General features: G+C 41.5%; 1 protein-coding gene, 1 long non-coding RNA gene and 1 pseudogene across 7 annotated transcripts in view; 1 reads left to right on the top strand and 2 right to left on the bottom strand.

The window, feature by feature from the left end:
• Positions 1-54: 54 nt before the first annotated feature.
• Positions 55-19,247, top strand: LOC107520526. 2 transcript variants are annotated; one of them, XR_001599337.2, is made up of 4 exons: positions 55-318; positions 2,078-2,204; positions 17,726-17,890; positions 18,250-19,247. It is a non-coding gene; the product is annotated as an uncharacterized LOC107520526 (long non-coding RNA). The 2 variants fall into 2 exon arrangements; XR_004954224.1 differs by having other exon boundaries at positions 17,726-19,247.
• The window catches only part of LOC107520524 (ATP-dependent RNA helicase DDX19B), a 22,517-nt gene continuing 12,808 nt past the window's right edge, over positions 9,769-19,477 (bottom strand). For all 5 annotated transcript variants that reach the window (XM_016164423.2, XM_016164424.2, XM_016164425.2 and 2 more), the window contains 7 exons: positions 17,706-17,808; positions 17,024-17,138; positions 14,972-15,149; positions 14,393-14,630; positions 13,711-13,873; positions 13,036-13,227; positions 9,769-12,610 (listed from right to left, as the gene is read on the bottom strand). In XM_016164423.2, coding sequence (XP_016019909.1) covers positions 12,549-12,610; positions 13,036-13,227; positions 13,711-13,873; positions 14,393-14,630; positions 14,972-15,149; positions 17,024-17,138; positions 17,706-17,808 — 1,051 coding nt within the window. In that variant the 3' untranslated portion in view covers positions 9,769-12,548. The remainder of the gene's footprint in view (positions 12,611-13,035; positions 13,228-13,710; positions 13,874-14,392; positions 14,631-14,971; positions 15,150-17,023; positions 17,139-17,705; positions 17,809-19,477) is intronic.
• Positions 15,476-15,594, bottom strand: LOC118611730 (annotated as a pseudogene).

The raw sequence follows: 19,477 nt of genomic DNA, 5'->3' as shown, positions 1-19,477 counted from the left end.
GCGAGACGTCACTACTCCGCGCCGCGCTGACCTGGCCTCCAGCCTCGCGCCTCGCGTCTCGCGTCAGCCGTGAACCGAGGCTTCCGCGGGCTTCCTCAGGCGTAACTTCTCCGTGCCTTGCCATTTCTAAAACCTACGAAGTGACACTCTTAGCCCTCGCTTTGCCTTATTTCACAGTGAAGTAACTCAAGTTTTATTTTTTAACCTGTCGCGTCTCATATTAAATGTATAAATCTCTGAACTCAAGCCTTACGCAGAGGAAATTCCCATGAGAGCACTCCAAGATTCCAGTTTCTAATGTTAAGAACGCGATAACAGGTAAGACGACAACAACAAACAACAAACCGAAATTAAAAGCCTTTAACCCTCCTATAATTCCACCACCCCCCAAAAAACAACAGCCTTTTCTTTTTCTTCTTGGTTCTTCCAGTCATTGTCTATACGTATCATAGCATGAGTATTTTACATAGTCCACATGCAATTTTAAATCTGACCTTTTTATTATACAGCTAAGTATTTTTTTTAAGTCATACATTTCAATATAATGGTATTATAATAGTCCATCAAGTTTCTAGTCCATTATCTAAATTATCTAAATTCCCTATCCCTATCCCTTTTGGGATATAGGTTGTTTCCGATATTTTATTGTTAATTGATAACGCTTTAGCGTATCTCCATGCCATCAAAAATCTTTTCATTTGTTTGCTGCCGGTTTACTTTCTGTCTCTCCTCTCTAGAATATGAACTCTTCAAATAACAGCAAAGATCTCATATAGCTTGGTCACGGCTGAAAAAGTTCACAGCAGACACTCATTTTTTAACATAGGACACATTTCTAATCATTGCAGCCTTTATGTCAAAATATACGAATAACTCGAACACTTTACAAAAGAGGATAAATGGTCAGTAAGCACATGGAAAGGTGCTCAAAATCATTAGTTATTAAGGAAATACGAATCAAAGTCACAGTGACTTACCATGACACTCTTGTTAGAATGGCTAAAATTAAAGATTGATCCACATGTGTAGGTAAGGATGTGCAATGTTAAATAAAAGAAAATATTCAATGACATTTGTTAAAGGTAGCCTTTATTCTGGACCATCGAGATAGGGATAGGTATCACTGCAATGTGATTTTGCAGGGGAAGAGAGATATTGGGCTCTATTCCACATATAGCGTGGATAAGTGGGAATTTATAGCCTAGGGGAGGAGGCAGTGTCAATAGATAGAAAACTACCAAGAGGAAACATTAAGGGTAAAGGGAATTCTGGTTAAACCAACCTAACACAATTCTCGCGATCAGACATCATCTGGTGGATGGTGGAAGATGAAGAACCTGATCAGATACTGAGAGTGATCATATATCAAAGGTGGAGGTTCTTGCTAAAACTAGAAGTGCACAGATGGGCCTATGAGAAGGTTCAGAGCCTGACTAAAGTTTGGTCAAGCAAAGAAACTTTGTCAGGAGCAACTGGAGCTCTCATAGTCTTCTGGAGAGAATGTAAAATGGCACAATGGTTTTCTATAACTGGTAGTTTCTTAAGTTATGTATACCTACTCTATAATCCAGCAATTCCACTAGTTATCGTACAAGAGAAATGAAACGTACGTCCACAAAAAGACTTGTACACAAATGTTCATAGCAGATTTACTCCTAATAGCCCCAGTATGGAAACCCCAATGTCCATCAACAGGAGAATGGAAAAGTAAATTATGGTATATTTATTCAATGGAATACCAGTGAGCAATAAAAAAATGAACAAATTACTGATACATATGATGAACAGATTAACAAAAATCATGTTGAAGGAACAGTGCCAAACACCAGAGATGTATACTGTATGATCCATTTGTATGAGATTTAAGACTAGGAAAAATGAAATCTATAATGACAACAGGTATCACAGTAGTTTCCTCTGGATGGGGAAGGATTGGGCAGGAGACAGGGGAAGTTCCTGGGGTGATAGAAATGTTCTATGTCTTGATTGGGATCCTAGTTACATAGATGTAAAAATTTGCTCATTCATGGAACCATATGCCTTGTTTTATTGCACTTTGCTTTATTGTGCTTCACAGGTGTTTTGTTTATTTGTTTGAACAAACTGAAGACAAGACATTCCACCAGCAAAGAGGTTACAACTTGCTCTATTGTGATATTTGCTTTATCACAGTGGTCTGAAACTGAACACACAGTATCTCCAAGGTATTCCAGTATTTAAATTATCATTTTATTGTGTATAAATTGTACCTCCTAATAACATTGATTTAAAGAGCAAAGAAAAGGAATAAATTACTGATACATATAACACAAATGAGAGATTTGCCATCTCATAGATATTATGTTAAGGAAAAGAATCCAGACAGAGTAAAAGAGTACATGGTGCATGATCCCATGTATATAAGTTCAAAACAGGTATATCTAATCTATGGTGATATAAATGAGAACAATGGTTGCCTGGGGATTGGTTGGGGTGGGTAGGATTGATTGAAAAGGCACAAGGAAACTTTCAGAAGTGATGAAAATGTTCTATATCTTAAGTGGTGGTTACACATGTGTATACAATTTTCAAAGCTCATGGAATTGTATATCTTATATCTGTGCCTTACACTCTATGTACATGTCAGTTGAAAATGAAACAGACAATGCAATGTAATGAAAAACATCAAAGTTTAAAAAATACAATAGTAATTTGTACTGTAAAAGTGGGGGAAGGGTAGGAATGTTTTCTCAGCTCCTAGGCACTCATTAGAACAGAGAGCATGCACACACTATGCTACAGAAGTGAGAATGCCAAACACCGTATTATCTTCCCCACCAATGAGCTCCTGCTTGGAGTCTACATTATTAGGAGATAGCACCATGGTCTAATTCTATGTTGGGCAGCAACCCCATGGGACACAGCTAATTGATTTTCTGAGGAATAATGTTTCTTCAATCTTACTATTGTAGCAATCACTTTTTTCCAAAAGCTAAAAAACTACATTTTGAGGCACCTCTCCCTCTTACTCTTTATCTAAACCATCTACACAGCAAAGGTTTTCATTAAAATCAAAAGCAGCAACACTAAAAGACTCAATTGTAAGTTCTTTGTGGCGGAGGTCTTTAGAGCAAAAACTAAAGTCTGGGTGCCCATCGCAGTTTTGATTGCTATTTCATTACAAAATGCAGCTGCTGTAGCACTGAGAGTGTGATTCCTACATTGCTTCTACAGAAACACTGTTCTTAGAGCTACACATGGTTACCAGGGGAATTGAGGATATGATTTTTTGCTTGTGTTGGATTTGTAGGATGTTTGCTGAAATTCTTTTTATTTCACCGCTTGCACCTATGGAAGGCTGATTGGCACGTGTTTAGTCCAGATGAGTGCCAGTCTTTTTTGAGCAGCTCTGGGCAATAGGGAACACTCTGCCAGGACTATAGGGTTTATATTCCAAAAGGACAGCATCCAGCCTAAAGCCAGTGAGGATACCACTCCTCTCCGGACCAGAGACACACAAGAAAGGCAGTTCTCTTGAAGCTGCAGACTAGACAGCCTCCTGCCCTGAGTTGGTTTCATACTGGAAAAACGATAACATTATGAGTTAACATTTTTTAATGCATCCTACACCATTTACTTGAATCACCCCCATTTAATTCTCACAACTTTCCTACTGTTGTCTTCATTTTACAAATAAGGAAATTGAAGTTCAGAGAAGTTGACTTTCCCAAGATCACGTGGCCTAATAAATGGCAAATCTTGTATTTGAATTCAAGACAACCCAATTTGAGAAAGTAATGGGCAATAACCAAAAGCGAGGGGACACGGGACGGGGTTTCCTGGGACTCCCAGGCACTTTCAGACTGGCTGTTTTGGCCTTAATCCTTGATGAGACACTGATTGGGTGAACTTGAACTGTATCTTATTGCCTAATTACCTGATGATTTCATCTTCATCACTCAACTGTGTGTCCCAGGGGCAGAGAACTTAGATCTGTTTTACCTACCATTGGCTTCCCAGCACCTTATCCATAGTAGGGGCACAATGAACAACTGCTGGATTGTGGAGTGACGAATCAATAAATAAATTCGTGATCTGCAAATAACCATCTCTTACAATCACGCTAGATTTTGTGGTGTCATTATTCATTCCGAGTGAATGAGTACAGGGACTTGCACTGCTTGCCATCGTATTTGAGGTGGACACAATAGAATGGCAGCTCTGCGCTGGGAACTACTGCTCCTCCCTCCTGATGCCTGTGTGTACTAGAAGCAAAAGGAGGGAAAGGATAAGAAGAATGATGTAAGGACTCAGAAAGTGGCCTAGGAATAATGACAGGAGCCAGCTCAACTTCGTATTTGGCTCACAGAAGTCTAATAACTAATTTATAATGATAAAACAATTGATCGGGGATACTTTTTAAAGAATCATTCAACACACATTAACTGAGCAGATTTCTTTGTAGCACACCCCCCTGATGGCTAGGAATTCAGTGCTGGTTGAGTTAGACGTACTTCTTTCTACCCTTACTGGACTTAACTGCAAGGGGAGAACTCGCATTCTCAAACATACACATAAACATATTATATGAGGCAAATACAGCTTAGTGGGTAAGAATGTGGGCCCTGGAGCCAGTCCTCAGGTGTGAAGCCTGGCTCACTGCTTCCTAGGTTTATGTTGTAGGGCAAATTACTTAACCTCTCTGTGCCTTTTTCCTCCTCTGTAAAATAGGAATCATAATATATTTGTTAGGAGGAGTAAATGAGCTAATCTATGTAGACCTTTGGAAAGCTGCCTGACACAGTAATGTCACTAAGGGAAGTAAAAAGCACTAGTACAGGGAACTACGGGAGATTATGTCAGAGGAGTGAGGCACATCTTCCTGAAGAAGTGATTTTTACCACTGAAACAGGGAAGTTTAGGAAGAGACAGAAGAAAGGGAAGGACTGGGAGAAGAGTTTGAAGTAGAGGTAACCATGGCAGCAGATCCACCTGGTTACAGGTCGTTTGGGGGCAGCTTGGTGGAGGGGCGAGGTTCCCCCTCCAGGCTCCTCTTCCCACACAGGGTATCCATGCCCTCTTGAGGACTGCTGAACAACAGATTGGCCACAGGTCACGCCCCAGGGTGGAGCAAAGGGAATATCCTCTGAACTCCTTCCACTCGCTCCCTGGCCACCTGCAACATCAGAGGACTCCCATTTTTAGTTCCCCATGCCCATTTTACCTAAAATCCTGGAGGCAAAAACTTCACCTGACCCTTAAGTTGTCAGTTTCTTTGAATTTCTGTTTCTGTTTCAGAGTGGGCTGGGGGAGGAAGTATAGTCTTAAGATGAGAAATTGGGGAGGGAAATGCACAGGATCACCAACTTCTCTGAGACATAGCTTAGCTCAAGAGCAATTTCAGCGAGAGTGGAGTTGGAGCTGAGAATACAAGGGGGAAAGTAAGAAGGCTGGAGAGTTAAATGGGTGCCTGATCTGGAGATTATATATATATGCCATGTCACATAGTTTATATTTAAGGAAAATGGAAAGTGGTGAGGTCTTAAGCAGGAGAGTGGGATAATCAGACTTAAATGTTACAAAGATCACACTGGCTGCTGTATGACAGGCAAGTCAGGAAAACCCAACTGAAGGCAGGAGCACCTGTTAGGAAGTTAGTGTAGTAGACCAGATGACAGTGGTGATCAAGACCATGGTGAATTCAAGATATACTAGATTGAAGCATATGAAAGTGCTGCTTTTGTAGGTTCAGCCCATCAGAAGGTAGAATTGATAGGTGAAGTGGATTAAAAATGGCCACAGATACTTCATAGCTGTTCCCATCAAGAGATGAAGTTCATTTCCCCATCCTTGGAATCCAGGCTATGATCAAAAGAGTGTGACAGAAGTGCACTGGGGGCATTCTGAGGCAAGACTTCAAGAGAACTTGCCCCTTCTGCTCTCTTCTCTTGGAAGCCAGAGATCATCTACCATGCTGTGAAGAAGAAAGATCATGGGGAGGGACCTTACTGTCTTATCTGAGCCCAGACACCAGCTAGGGGAATGTAGCTGCATGAGTGAGCCTGGGAGAGATCAGCAGAGCCACCTAGACAACTCTCAGAGCTGTGAAAAAGAGTCTTTTTCAGCCATTGTTTTTGGGGTGATTTGTCATGCAGCAATGGATAGGAGATACAGAAGGACTTGGTGATTATTGGTTGGGGTCAGGGAGGAAGATTCACAATGAATCCGGGTTTCTGGGTTGAGCAACAGGCAATTATAGTGTCAGTGAAATAAAATTAGGGATAGAGCCAAGAGCAGAACATGGATTTTTTTGGCGTGGTGGCTTCTGGTGGTGGTAATAGATGATACGTTCAATTTTGGATGTTGAGTGCAGGAATCCTAGAAGATATCTCAAGTGCAAGTGTCATGTGGGCAGTGCTTCTATGACCCCGGAGCTCAAGAATGGGTTTTAATATAGATTCAGGAGTTGCCAGCAGAAAGAAAGCCACAGGAATGAGTAGGATTGTTCGTAGTAAGGAAAGAGGAAGAAATGGATCAAAACAGAGCCATAAGGAACAGTCACATTTAAGAGGTGAATAGAGAAGGAACCTGCCAAGGAAACTGAGAAGTGACCAGAGAGAAAGAAGATGAATATGTGTCGGTCACTAGAAGAGTGGTTAGAGGAAGGGATGTCCATAGTGTTAAATGCTGAGGAGTCAAATACAATAAAAAGTGGGCTTTGGGATTATTAACATGTAGGTCATTGGTGTCCTTGATGGAAGCTATTTCTGAGAAGCGGTGGGGCAGCAGTCAGGCTGCAGAGGGATAAAGAGTGGGACTCAGTGAGTAGAAGCAACTCTTACAAGATTTTTGGCCATCAAGGAGAAATGTAAGGCTGGAAAAGGATGGGGAATAAAGGGTTGGATTTTAAATGGGGGATAGGTATGAATGTTAAAATATCAATGATGAAGTTAATGGGTGAACCTTGAGGAAATTGCGGTTAAGTGAAATAAGCTAGTCATTAAAAAATAAATACTGTATGATCCCACTTACATGAAGTACTTAGGAATAGTAAAGATCATAGAGACAGAAAGTAAAATGATAGGGGCTGGGAGGAGGAGGTCATGGGGTATTATTGTTTATTGGCTATAGTTTCTGTTCTAAGAGTTATAGAGCTGGATTGTAGTGATGGTTGTACCACATTCTGAATGTACTTAACACCACTAAACTGTACACTTAAAAGTGGTTAAGATGGTAACTTTTGTTATGTGTATTTTGCCACAATTAAAAAAAAAAACTGGAAAAAATTTGGGGGTGGGAGAGTGGACCAGTTAATGGGGTGGGAAAAGTTGAAAATACAAGAGGGAGAGTTGATGGAGCAAGTCCTTAAAAAGCCACAGGAGAGGGAATTTGGTGCACTGATAGAGGAGTTTAGACAATAGGGATACTTCTCCCATTGTAACTTCTCTTATTCTAACAGGAGAAGGGAAGTAGCGGTGTGCTTGGACGTAGGTCTGGTGGTGGATGGTTGAGGCCAATTCCTTGGCTCTTTACTTGGATTAGGGAGATCCTTTGCTGACAGCTGAGGTAGATACTGGGTTTGGAAGTTTGAAGTGAGTTTTGAAATGGTGGCTGAACAGAGCAGGGGAGTTAACCAGGAAGGACCAATGACCCATGAGGCTAGAGGCACTGCAGTTTTTTTTTGAAATGATCCTCTACACTGAGGTTAAATACACAAAATCAGATAAACAGACCAATATTTGTTTCTCTAGCATAACCCTACTTGTTTTAGAAATTAACAAAGCAATACTGAAACGCTGGGACCTGTTTTGTTGTTAAACGTGGGCTCCAATGGCATTGGTTTATCCGGACGATTTTCATGCAAATCATCCAAGCCTTTGGTGTCTGAGAGGAACAAAGACCAGGTAATACACCTAGCACACCTGGCCATACCACTTGACCAGAGGCTAACTCATGGCCTTTCAAGTCTAAGTGTGGGGTCATTTGCTCTCAAAGATAAACTAAGAAACTAAGACTTTTTTTCAACTGGAAAATTCCAAGGATGCTGGAAGCATATGGATAAAGATAGAACAGAACACTTGTAAAGACTCACAAAATGTGTGCCAGTACTTACAGGAAAATTGCATCTAAGCAACCCCTCCCCTCACTCCCTCTGGGAAAAGCTGTACTCCTGGGCTATAGGGCTACAAAAGAAAAGTCTGCCACTCAACATATGAGATATCAATAAAGCAGAGGCGATAAATATCTCATTTGAGCAGCTGACATACCAAACAGCCACCACTGTCAGGCTTCATCTAATACTTTGCCTCTACCTACTCCTATTTTCCATTGTACTTTTTTTTTATGCCTACAGCACCTGGTCTTCCTAGGTGGCCTCCCATCCAAGTACTAACCAGGCATGACCCCGCTTAGCTTCCGAGATCAGACATTGGGCTTGTTCAGGGTGGCATGGCTGTAGACTGTGCACTGTAGCTCCACTGGGGCACAAACCCAGGACCTTCTGTGTGTAAAGCAGACGTGCTAACTGCTACACTATGGAACCACACCTTCCATTGTACTTTTACAACTACCATGTAATTAGAACTAATATGGAAAAACTCCTTGCTCCATTGAATACTAACAGCAGAATAGTTTCTAAGCCAAAGCAGAAGTATCCAACAAGGGCTGGAGAAAGAGAAAGCATAAGGTAGGAGTATGACATGTACACCAAGCCGATCCCCACCTGGCCTCTCACTTCCTCTTAGGTATTTGAAGCTATTCTGGAAAAGCTCTGTCCCAGATTCAGGATTAGGAAAGAAGGGTACTGGAACCTTCTAGCATTAGCTCTGTAGATCTCCTTACCTCCACTGTGTCATTTTTGGAAGCTGCTTCAATCTGAGCCAGTCAACAGAATAAGGAACATTTATTCCCAAGAAGAAGAAGTCAGGTAAAACTGCAGGGGGTTCCTAGGAACCTGGTTTCTATGTCTAGGACCAAGAGAAACCTGAAGAGGGTTCCCTGAAATCTACAACAGCTTGGGTGGTATTGAAGGAGATGGGCTAGTTCCGTCTTGCAAAGGTGACAGGCCTGACGTCATATATACTATACTGTATGGGAGTCTCAACCATGATGCCATCTAGTCTTTCAAAACCTTCACTTTGGCTTTCTTCCCAGAATTATTTTTATATAGTAAATCTAATTATTAAGAGCCACAAATCCTCTTTGGAATAACAATAACTGTAAAAGTCTACCATCCTTCCTCTGTAATATCCCTCCAGTCCATTTCTTCTGTGTTCTCAATACAACCAATAACATCCTGGCACTTGTTGTGTGATGGGACTGATAGAATAATTGTCCAAACTGGTTTCTCAAACGTCAACCTTTTCCAGCTCTAATACATACCTTGCATACCTCTGCTAGACCAATTCCATGCCGCCCCCACCCCACTGCCGAATTTCATCACTTCCTTTGTGATTTCAGAAGCTATGACAATTTACTTTTAAATCCAAATCCTCTTAAAACAATCAAATCTTCATTTTCTACCTAATGAGGTTTTTCTTCACCTACATGGACAGGCTGCTCACCTCACTCCCTTCCTATATACTGTGTTTATCCTGGTGAAGTTCCTCTAGTCTTCATACAGTCTACCTAAGGCACTTTTCTTACTTAAAATCCCATTTTTCCTCTCACAAGCAAACTCCACTCCTTCATGGAATCTTCTTTGACCTCAGAGATCCTTACCTCTGAATACCAATGGCACTTCGAAATAGCCTCCAAGTTAAATAATGAGATGGGAACAAAGGGAGAAGATATCTTTCCAAGTCTTATTTTTATTCCTTTCCTAGGACTAGAAAAATAGAATGTAAGGACTTCTTATTTGCTGGCATCTACCTTCTTTCTGATTAGTTCGCCCGCATTCTCTGGTTTACCAGCAGGAAAAAAAGAAATGTAAGCAGGTCTGGCAACTGAGTAGCGCCCTTGGCCTATGGAAACATCCCAACTGCTCATGTTGGAGCAATGTCAGCTCTGAAATGGAATAGTAATATCAGGTGATGACTAGCTTATGGATAATATATGTTTTCTTCTTATAGTCATTAATGATGTCTTAGTAACATGAACACATCACAGTTGACTTCAGTTAACATGAATAAAGCATACATCAACAATTGATCACTTCTTATGCATACAGCCAATAAACGACACTTGAAAAAATAAAATAAAATCTATTGTTTATGGATAATGAACATATCCAGAATCTTACACTGGATCAAAATCTCCTTTTTCCCAAATTGAGTTTCTCTGTTCTAGGGCAGTTTATTATTCCATAGATAGGAACTTACTAACAGAAACCCTGGAGACTGAAGCTCAGCAAGGGCTCAATACATTTTACATCACTGATGTCTCAAAACTACAGAAGGTCACAGGCAGATGTGGTCCATTGAACGCCAGGAGCCAAGCACTGTCAGGAATGAAATGGGCTGTGAGGTAATATGGAATTCAGTGACACTGGGGCGACATCCCAGAGCTATCCATGACAGTAAGTCTTGCGTGTTTAAAAGACACACTCCTTTAAGGAGGGAGTCTCTCCCCAGGAAAATGCGTTTAAACTTAAAATACTGCATATGCTTCAAAGACTACATGAAACCCATCCACTTAATTCTGAGGGGTCAAAACCCCCAGATTAAGAACTGTGGTCTAGATTTCTACCAGATACCCATTTACTCCTATTGGAGAGTCTGAAGCACATCCCTTTCCATTTTCCTGCTCAGATTTAGGGCTACTCAGTAGATGGGTTACATATACCATGTATATGTTGTGAGAAGGTGGGGGTGTGCTCGGCCTGCAACCTCATGAGGATCTACAATCCTTTAATTATTGCCTTTGTTTTTAGCTATCTCGGGGTTGGTCCACAGGACTTTGGGGAGGGAGCATAAAGTTTCTTTTCTTCTAAGACTCGCTGTGTGGGTCAGAGTTGGCCAGAAGCATAGAGAAGATCCTACACAGTCAAGTGCCCACTGGGGAATGTAGCAGGATTGGCAGTCTGTTAGTCTCACTGCAGTATCTGTAACATCAGATTAAGGAAACCATCTGGAGGCTGGTAGTGGCCCCTTCCTTTACCAGGAGACAAATCTGGCCCTAAAACACAGAAGTGCCTACAAGAAAGGTCTGGGACTGGACTAGTTCTCATCTCTGAAAATCCCTCTTGCAGGCCTGGTCCTAGATAAAGTGGCCATTCTGTATCAAAGTCAAAGAGCTGAAGAGGATTCCTTTTGGCTGGGGCTTCATATTGTTCTTGCAACTCAGTTTCATCTTATCTTTGTTCTGTCACTTTGTGGGTGCCAACAGTCTTGGCCAGGTATGTGGAAATGTCCATTACTATTATTTGCTTTGACTATTCTGCCAAGCAAGAATGGAGCAAAGGCCTTGGCAATTATTCTTGCCTTGTACAGATGAATAGCTGTGGTCCACCCAGTCCCTTAGTTGTACCTATTTGTATTCCAAGCTCTGTGAACACGTTCAGAATCCCTTTACAATCAAGAAGCCAAATATCTGAAATCATTCCTCAGCTCTGACATAACCTGCCTTCTGGGATCTGAAGACAAAAGCAAAGATTTGTGACTACTGTAGATCACTTCTGGAGCTGCCTTGAGGCTAGCCATTAGAAACTTGAAACCACAATTTTTACTGAGGATCCAAACCTTAGACCCCCTTTTATTTGGTTGGGGTTACTAAGGGATCAAGGTGATGTTAGGGATGTAAAAAAGATGCTGCATGTGCCTGTGAGACCAGGTTTTGTGGCAAGTTAGAGCCATCTCTAATTCTCTACAATGAATTTTTTGTAGGACTTGCCCAGCATAAGCAAGGGACTAACCTGTAATCAGATGTGCACTACACACAGATTGCACCAGCTGAGAACAACAGGTCAGGGTCCTGCAACACAAACTAGCTAGCATATACTAAAGATTCCAGATTGGCATTTTGGTGCATGCTTAGCAAATCCCTTCCTGCTATGGATATTAGGAAAGAGTGGAGAGACAACACTCAGATGTACTGTCCTGTCCCACATCCAAAGCAGCAGCTCACAGGGCTCCTTTGCTGCTTCACACCATACTCCAAACATGATGAGTGGCTTATATACCTATCCTACTTGGGGCTTCTCTCTCTCTCTCTGTTCTCTCTTCACCTCTACTCTGTCACTTGGACCAGGGCTGGAAGTTGGCCAGAACACTCCTAGCCAGAGAACAGGCAGGGGCTGTCACAAAGATCCTGAGCAAGTGATTAGCTACAGCATCTAGATTAGTGTAACAATGGGGGAACAGCTGGCCAAAAAAAAAAGACGAAATTTCCAAAACGTAAATTTCTGTGTATTCATGCCTAATCTTCAAAAGTTGTGTAAACAATTTTTTTCTACCTTCCCCCATTATTTGCACAATTTTTGTCAAGTCCAAACGTAATTTAAAATGAGGTAGGTAGTTTCTCTCTACTCATGCCTTTGTCTTTGTGGTGACTACTGAGGCCTGTACATGAAAGCACTATTCTCCCATGCAGGGGGAGTGCCACGGGCAGGCACCAGGGGCTAGTGGAGTTTCTCAGTTGGCTATTTTCTCAATCTCGTCCAAATCGTCCGTGTCCAATCTCTCTATTTTCTTATCTGGAGAAAAGAAAAGATCCAAAGAAAGATTAACATGAGTTACCATGGAGACACACACCTAAGGAAGGGACAGCACAGCCCAGAGGAAACAAACACACACATGTCTCTGTCCTTCTAGGAACAAGCCCTGCCTCTGGCCACATCGATCCTTCATCTAATCCCAAAGCCTCTGGTGCCTGAGGAAGGGATATGAACAGCAAGAGTCAGAGCCCCGGGCCCCTCAGCCTGGCCAAGAGGGAACTGTCATTTGGGTCTCTGACCCTAACTCTCCAGGCGTGCTCTTTGAGAACTTCCATACTGCAGAGGAGGAGGGGACTGTGATAAGGACAAAGCCTCTCGGGCTGCAGGAAAACTTACCCTTCCCACACCCCCGGACCTGGCCCTGTGAGGAAAGGACCCTGGGAGAGGACACTGCCAGGACTTACTAAAATGCTCCTGGATTCTGTTCAGGATGTTCATGCTGTGCTTGCTGTCAACCATGTTCACTGCCAGGCCCCTCTTGCCAAAGCGGCCGGTGCGCCCGATCCGGTGCAGATAGGTCTCATTGTCCGGGTTCCCGTCCTTGTCCACGGGAAGGTCAAAGTTGATGACGACTGACACCTGTTCAACATCGATGCCTGCGTGAAGGAGAGTTGCGGAGGAGTAAGGATGGGAGAGAGAAATCACTGTCACCCAGTCGAGTCACATACACCAACTTCTGGTGGAAGGAGGCGTCTGAGTGGGCCAGCTCTGGGATTCAGGGACAAGTGGCATGTAGCAGAACCCAGAGGAAAACCACAGAGCGCTGGCAGGCGCTAACAAAATGATGAAGTCAGTAAGAGAGCTTCTGCTAAACACGAGCACCTGGAGATGCTGCTAAAACCTCAGTGGGTGCCCCGAGAAGAGCAGGTGCCGTTATGAACCAGCCTGCATGTTGCCTTCCAAGTCAGGACTCCGGGCTTCAGTGAAAGTTCTTACTGCTGAGAGAATCCAGTCTCTCCTAGAAAACAACGTCACCACCCACCCAACCTGATCCCCCCCAAACCATCTTGAACTTTTCACATTCGAAGATTTCTCTAGCCACCCCAAGCCTGGCAGACCAGGACACGCTGTCTGCTCACCGCGGGCACACACGTTGGTGGTCACCAGAACCTTCTCTTTGCCCTCCCGGAAGCGCTCAATCACCGCGGCCCTCTGCTCCACCATCATTTCGCCGCTCAGCAGAGCCACCTGGTGGCCTTCTTTGGAGAGCTCTGCTGCCAGCCAACTAGCTGTTTTGCGGGTCTGGAGTGAAAAGAATTGTTTTAAATGAAGATACCTGTAAAAAAAAAAAATGAGGACACCTGCAGAAAAGTGGCTTTTCATCATTAATATACATGATGACTCTGCTGAGTTCAGTAAGCAGGTTAGGCTTAAAAATTCTCAAATAGAATTTTATCCACAGGATTTTGTGGATGAAATACTTAAAGGATGTTAATGTTCATCTAGGAAGTGTGGTTTCAACCAAAGGTTTTCATTCATAGTCTATATTCTTAATGTTTTAACACTATTTCATTGGGTGTTATTTGGAGTTTTTCCCAAGTTATCTGTAAGAAGTGGGATCAAAGAAGGTTCAGATCTTCAGTCTTCCCCTTATAACTCATTATAAGAATATGCCCTGGGACAGGTAGAGGTGATTCATTTTATTTCCAGTCCCACAAGAGGAACCTGGTCCTTCTCAGAGGGAGGAGAGGGAAGGGGCAGGACAACAGCCTCCAGTGCAGCTCCTCCCCCACCAGGCCTGCTGCTCCTGCTGCTACTCACATGGCAGAAAATCATGGCCTGAGCGATGGTGATAGCCCCGTAGAGGTTACACAAAGCCTGGAACTTCTCGTCTCTGTTATTGCACAGGACGTAATACTGCTTGATGGTGTCCAGTGTCTCCTCCTCACGCTTCAGTTTGATAATGTTTGGGTCTGGGACCACTTTCTGGGCAAACTTCCACACAGAGTCTTCGAAGGTAGCCGAGAAAAGCAGCATCTGGCAGTTCCTGGGCAGCATCCTGCAAGAGAAAGCTCAGTTATTTGGTGTGATCCTGAGTTTTTCACCGGAACCAAAGGAAGCATAACTTCCCCAGGCTTGGATGGTCTACATCCCTGGGAAGGTGGCAGAGAGGGAGGAGCTCTGTGGGGAGGAGGCAGAAGCAGACATGGGGCAGGGACGGGGTGGTGACAGATGCCCTGTCTCCTTCTGCAACCCAGGCTGACACGGCCCATCAAACCAATGCTTCTGAAAGTACGAGAGCAAAGAATCTGGCAGGAGCAAGAAGAGGAGTTTGAAGTAAAAGGAGAAGATGCTGCAGATCGGGAGGCCGAGAAGTTCCTGCTGCCTCCAGATTCCTACCTTTGGATGCGGATGCTCTGATCTTGGTGGCCCTGAGTAGCTATCATCACATCAGCCTCATCCAAAACAAACACCTTGATCTTCTTGGGGTCGATGAACTTGAGCTTGGAGCACCAGTCCAGAACAGTTCCAGGGGTGCCGATGACAATCTGCTCACTTATCTTCTGACCTCTTTCCACTGTGGAGACAATATGTGTTCTGTGGGTGTTTCTATGGCAAAGCCAATTCTCTTCCCTGAAAAATTCTAAAGCTATGATTTATTTTAATGCAACTGTTTTATGTTTACATTAATATTTTATGAAAAGGTTAGGGTATCATTAAAGTATTTAACGGACACACAAAAAGAGAATAATGCTAAAAAGATATAGTAAGGATATAAACAATGAGAAGATGAAGAACTTTTCAGTGGTATTCTTTTTCTGTTTTTAGGCAAGGCATATCTTGGTTGACCTCACGGATTGCAAGGACCTTATCACCTTACAATTCCTCATTTTTTATTTTTTACGCCTACAGAACCTGGTCTTCCTAGGTTGTCTCCCATCCAAGTACTAACCAGGCCCGACCCTGCTTAGCTTCTGAGATCGAATGGGATTGGGCTTGTTCAGGGTGGCATGGTCGTAGACAAGTGGTATTTTTTTTCAGTCTCTGTGATCCTCCAATTCTCTTTCAAGGATCCATTATCTTTATTTCTTTTCTGTCTACATCTTCTCTCCTAGACCAGATTGCATTTCCTCCCAAGTAGATTTTTGCAAAGTTCCTCTCACTCCAGTGCATTCTGCCACTCAGCTCTCCCAGCATCTAAGTCTAACAAGTCAATTGCCTTTACATGCCCCTGCTCTGCAGGGTCAATAAATAGGATTCATTACGAAAGGCTTTGTCTTTTCAAAGAAACACAAACTGCCTCTTTTAGATAACATGCTTCACAGACTAGGCCTAGCAGGCCCGTGGCACATTCTTGGCCCTGTGCAGTCTGAAACTGAAAATTTGGTTCTTAATTTTCAATTAGATGGTACTTACTGATTTAAATTTTAATAGCAGTCTTGACCAAACATATATAAGCTCCCTCTAGTCACAGCCAAAATTTTGCCCAAAAATGAATGTTGAGTGAATCCATAGCTAACAAATGCTTCTTACTTCAGTTAACAAACACTGACCCCAATACAAAACTTATTCAGAATCCTCTGCCATTCTAACTCAAATCCAAACTGCAGTGTTTTTAATATCTTATGATAATTTTTCACTAAGTTTTATTATCTTACTTTTCTCTTCAGAACTGACTTTAAGTTGGCATTGTATACTGAGTAGATTTCTGTGAGTCATAAGGTCACAGGTTTGTGTTAAAGATCCATAGGACTCAACAAAACTTCCAACAAAATTTAAATTAATTAAATAACTGTCTGTTGTAAAACAAACAAAAGTAGAAAAGATGAATAAAGAAAAAAAAGAATAAAAATGCCCCAGAGTTAATTGCCATGAACATTCTAGAACATTTTTGTTTTTCTAATGACATTAAGAAGAAATTTGGCAATTAAACAAATCCAGAATTTGGGACATTTTATAAGCAACTGGTCTGGTGTGTTCAAAACATCAAATGTATTGGCGGGGGGGGGAGGGTGAGAATGTGGAGGAAACTATTCTAGATTGAAATAAACTTAAAAAAGATAATGCATATGCACTGATTCAATATTGGTTCAAAAACAAAATAGCCATAAAGAAAATACTTTTGTGACAATTGGAGAAAAATGAAAATGGACTAGGTGTTAGTTATTAAAGAATTTGTTAATTTTCTTGGTTGTGATAAGGGTATTGTGGGTATTTAAAGTATTTAAAGAAAAAGAGCAACAATGTCTGCAATTTACTTTCAGATGTTTCACCAGAAATATATACATACACATACAAATAGAGAAAATACTGCAAATGTCAAGTGTTGGAATTTACGTGGAAGGCAGATGTGTTCATTCTATTATTTCAACTACTCCATATGTTTAAAATTTTTTCAAAATAGAAAGAAGTTATTAGCTTAATAAATTAGGACCGCATCTTCATACTCACATTTATTGCCTCGAACAGCATAAGCTAGCTTCAGTTCAGGGTAAAATTTGCCCATCTGCTCAATCACTTTTCCCGTTTGAAGGGCAAGCTCATACGTAGGGGAGAGGCACAAACACTGGTAGGAAGAGGGCAGCGTGAGAATTCAAGGCAATACTTCTTTTGCAATGGGGAATACCATTTGGATTTAGTTATCCCTCCAGCTGAGGCTGAAGGAAAGACTATATAAAGTGCACACCATTTGATTCTTTAGCCTGCAAAGTCATAAGTTAAAATTCTTAGGGGTTAGAACTCTGGCTGGGTAAAGACACTTGAAAACAGCTATTGGCCACGAGAATACCAAAACCTACAAGTGAGCAAGGATCTGAAATTCCAACTGGAGATTAGCTTCCTTTTCACTTTCTCAGAAAATTCTCAACTTTCTAATGGATGATTGCTGTAGATGGAGGAGGTTTTTCCTGCAAGTAAAAAAGCCAAGCCTATCGCCAGTATCCCAGAACTGGTAAACCATGGAAGGGGAACAAGATTTTAATTGTTAATAGAAGATCAACCATGTTGTCTGTGCTCAACTTAAGGGGTCCTAGTTTATGTAAAAATTAAAATGAAAATTGGCTTTTAATCCATCAAATGGTATTTCCCTTCCAGCTACACATTAGCAGAAAACCCAAATTCACCAAGCCCTTACCTGCGGGTATCTGTTTGCAGGTTCTACTTGGCTGAGCATGGCCAACACAAAAGCAGCTGTTTTACCAGTACCAGACTGAGACTGGGCGATTAAATTCTGCGGGCTGCACAAGAAAACAAAGGATTTAGGAGCTTAAATCTCGACTATCCTTTCAGTTAATGAAAATGAAGAATAAAGCTTAAAGAGTAAGTATTCAAAATTAATTTACAGAAGGAGGCCTTGGATTATAGTAGCTATATATGTTAGCTATATGTACAGAGCACTACAGAGAGAATATTTTATGGTGGGATTTGAAGCACTCCTTATCTTTTATCTAGCCTCAGAACAGCAGCTAGTGATTCTCTTAAAATGCCAGTCTGCTTTTATCACCTTTTGGTCAAAAACCTCCCAATGACTCCTGATTCCATTCAGAGTAAAAAATCCTTATAATGTCCTTGTGGGGGGGGGGATAAAAAACTTTCCTCCCACCTTTAAGTTCTTCTAGCTGGGCTAATAAACAATATGAGACAGATTAACAAGAGAAAATGTCCCAAATGTATTACAGATGTATAATTGAAGGTGCCAGAAGAATATGAGACCTGAAGAGGCATTAGGCAGTTGAGATTTATATGCCATTTTGGACAAAGGAGAAGAGGGGCCAGGGGTCTGGGATTCAAATGAAAAATAGGCAATTCACAGGTAGACAGAGAGCAAGCATGTGGCAAACAAATTTTTGCTGGGCCACCTAGAGCATAGAAAGAAGTTCAACAGGCTTTGCTAGATTTCTCCCTGTCTGCCACATTCCGTTTATATTTCATTTCGATCCTTAGGTGATGTTCCCTTTCTTTAAACAGGTCTTTCTGTCTGGATTCCTTAAGGCAAATAAGGGGCGGAGGAGTCCCTCAGTCTTTTGTTTCTTAATAACCAGCTTAAAAATATCCCAAAAGGCATATTTTGGAGTGGCAAAATTTTAATCCCCATCACCTTACATGGTCTCTTACCTGATCTGACTTCCTATTACTTCTCTGCTCTCATATCCTACTACCCTCTCCCTTACTGACTCCATCCCACCACAGTGGCCCCCATACTGTTCTGAAAACATGCCAGCCATGCTCCCATTTTAGGGTTTCTGCATTGACTGTACTCTGCCTGGGACAACTGTCCCCAGGTGACATGTCAACTCTCTCTTCTCCTTCAAGTCTTTGTTCAAATAGCACCTACTTGATGCGATCCTTCCCTACTTGATTTAAAATTGTAACCTACTTAGAAGTGTCTTAAAAAACAAGATGCATTGGTAGTTAGATGTATGATAAAGTATAGTAAAATGTTGGTAGAATCTAGGTGGTGGGTATATGGGTATTCACTATAAAATCCTTTCTACTTTATTGTATGTTTAAAAATTTTCATAAAATGTTGGGGATAAAATTGCAATCAGTTCTTTGGTATTCCTGATCTCCCCCATCATGCTCTATTTCTTTTTCTCCTTAGCACTTATCACCTTTAAAAAAAACAACTTTATTGACATATAATTCATATACCATACAATTACCCATTTAATGTATACAATTTAGTGTTTTTTTAATATATTATTTTTAAAACTGTTATAAAATACATAACATAAAATTTACTATTTTTAAGTGTGCACTTCAGTGGCATTGATTACACTTACAATCTATCACCTTTTAACATACTATATATTTTATTTATTTTTAATAAAAATAAAGTTATCTATATTCCAAACTATAATGTAAGCTCCTAGAAAGCAGAAATTTTGGCCTGCTTTGTTCACTAAT

This window comes from Rousettus aegyptiacus, unplaced genomic scaffold, assembly GCF_014176215.1.
Source record: "Rousettus aegyptiacus isolate mRouAeg1 unplaced genomic scaffold, mRouAeg1.p scaffold_m13_p_14, whole genome shotgun sequence".
NCBI classification, from domain to species: Eukaryota; Metazoa; Chordata; class Mammalia; order Chiroptera; family Pteropodidae; genus Rousettus; species Rousettus aegyptiacus.
Note: the sequence above shows the minus strand (reverse complement) of the source record. Positions and strands in the feature narration are given on the sequence as shown.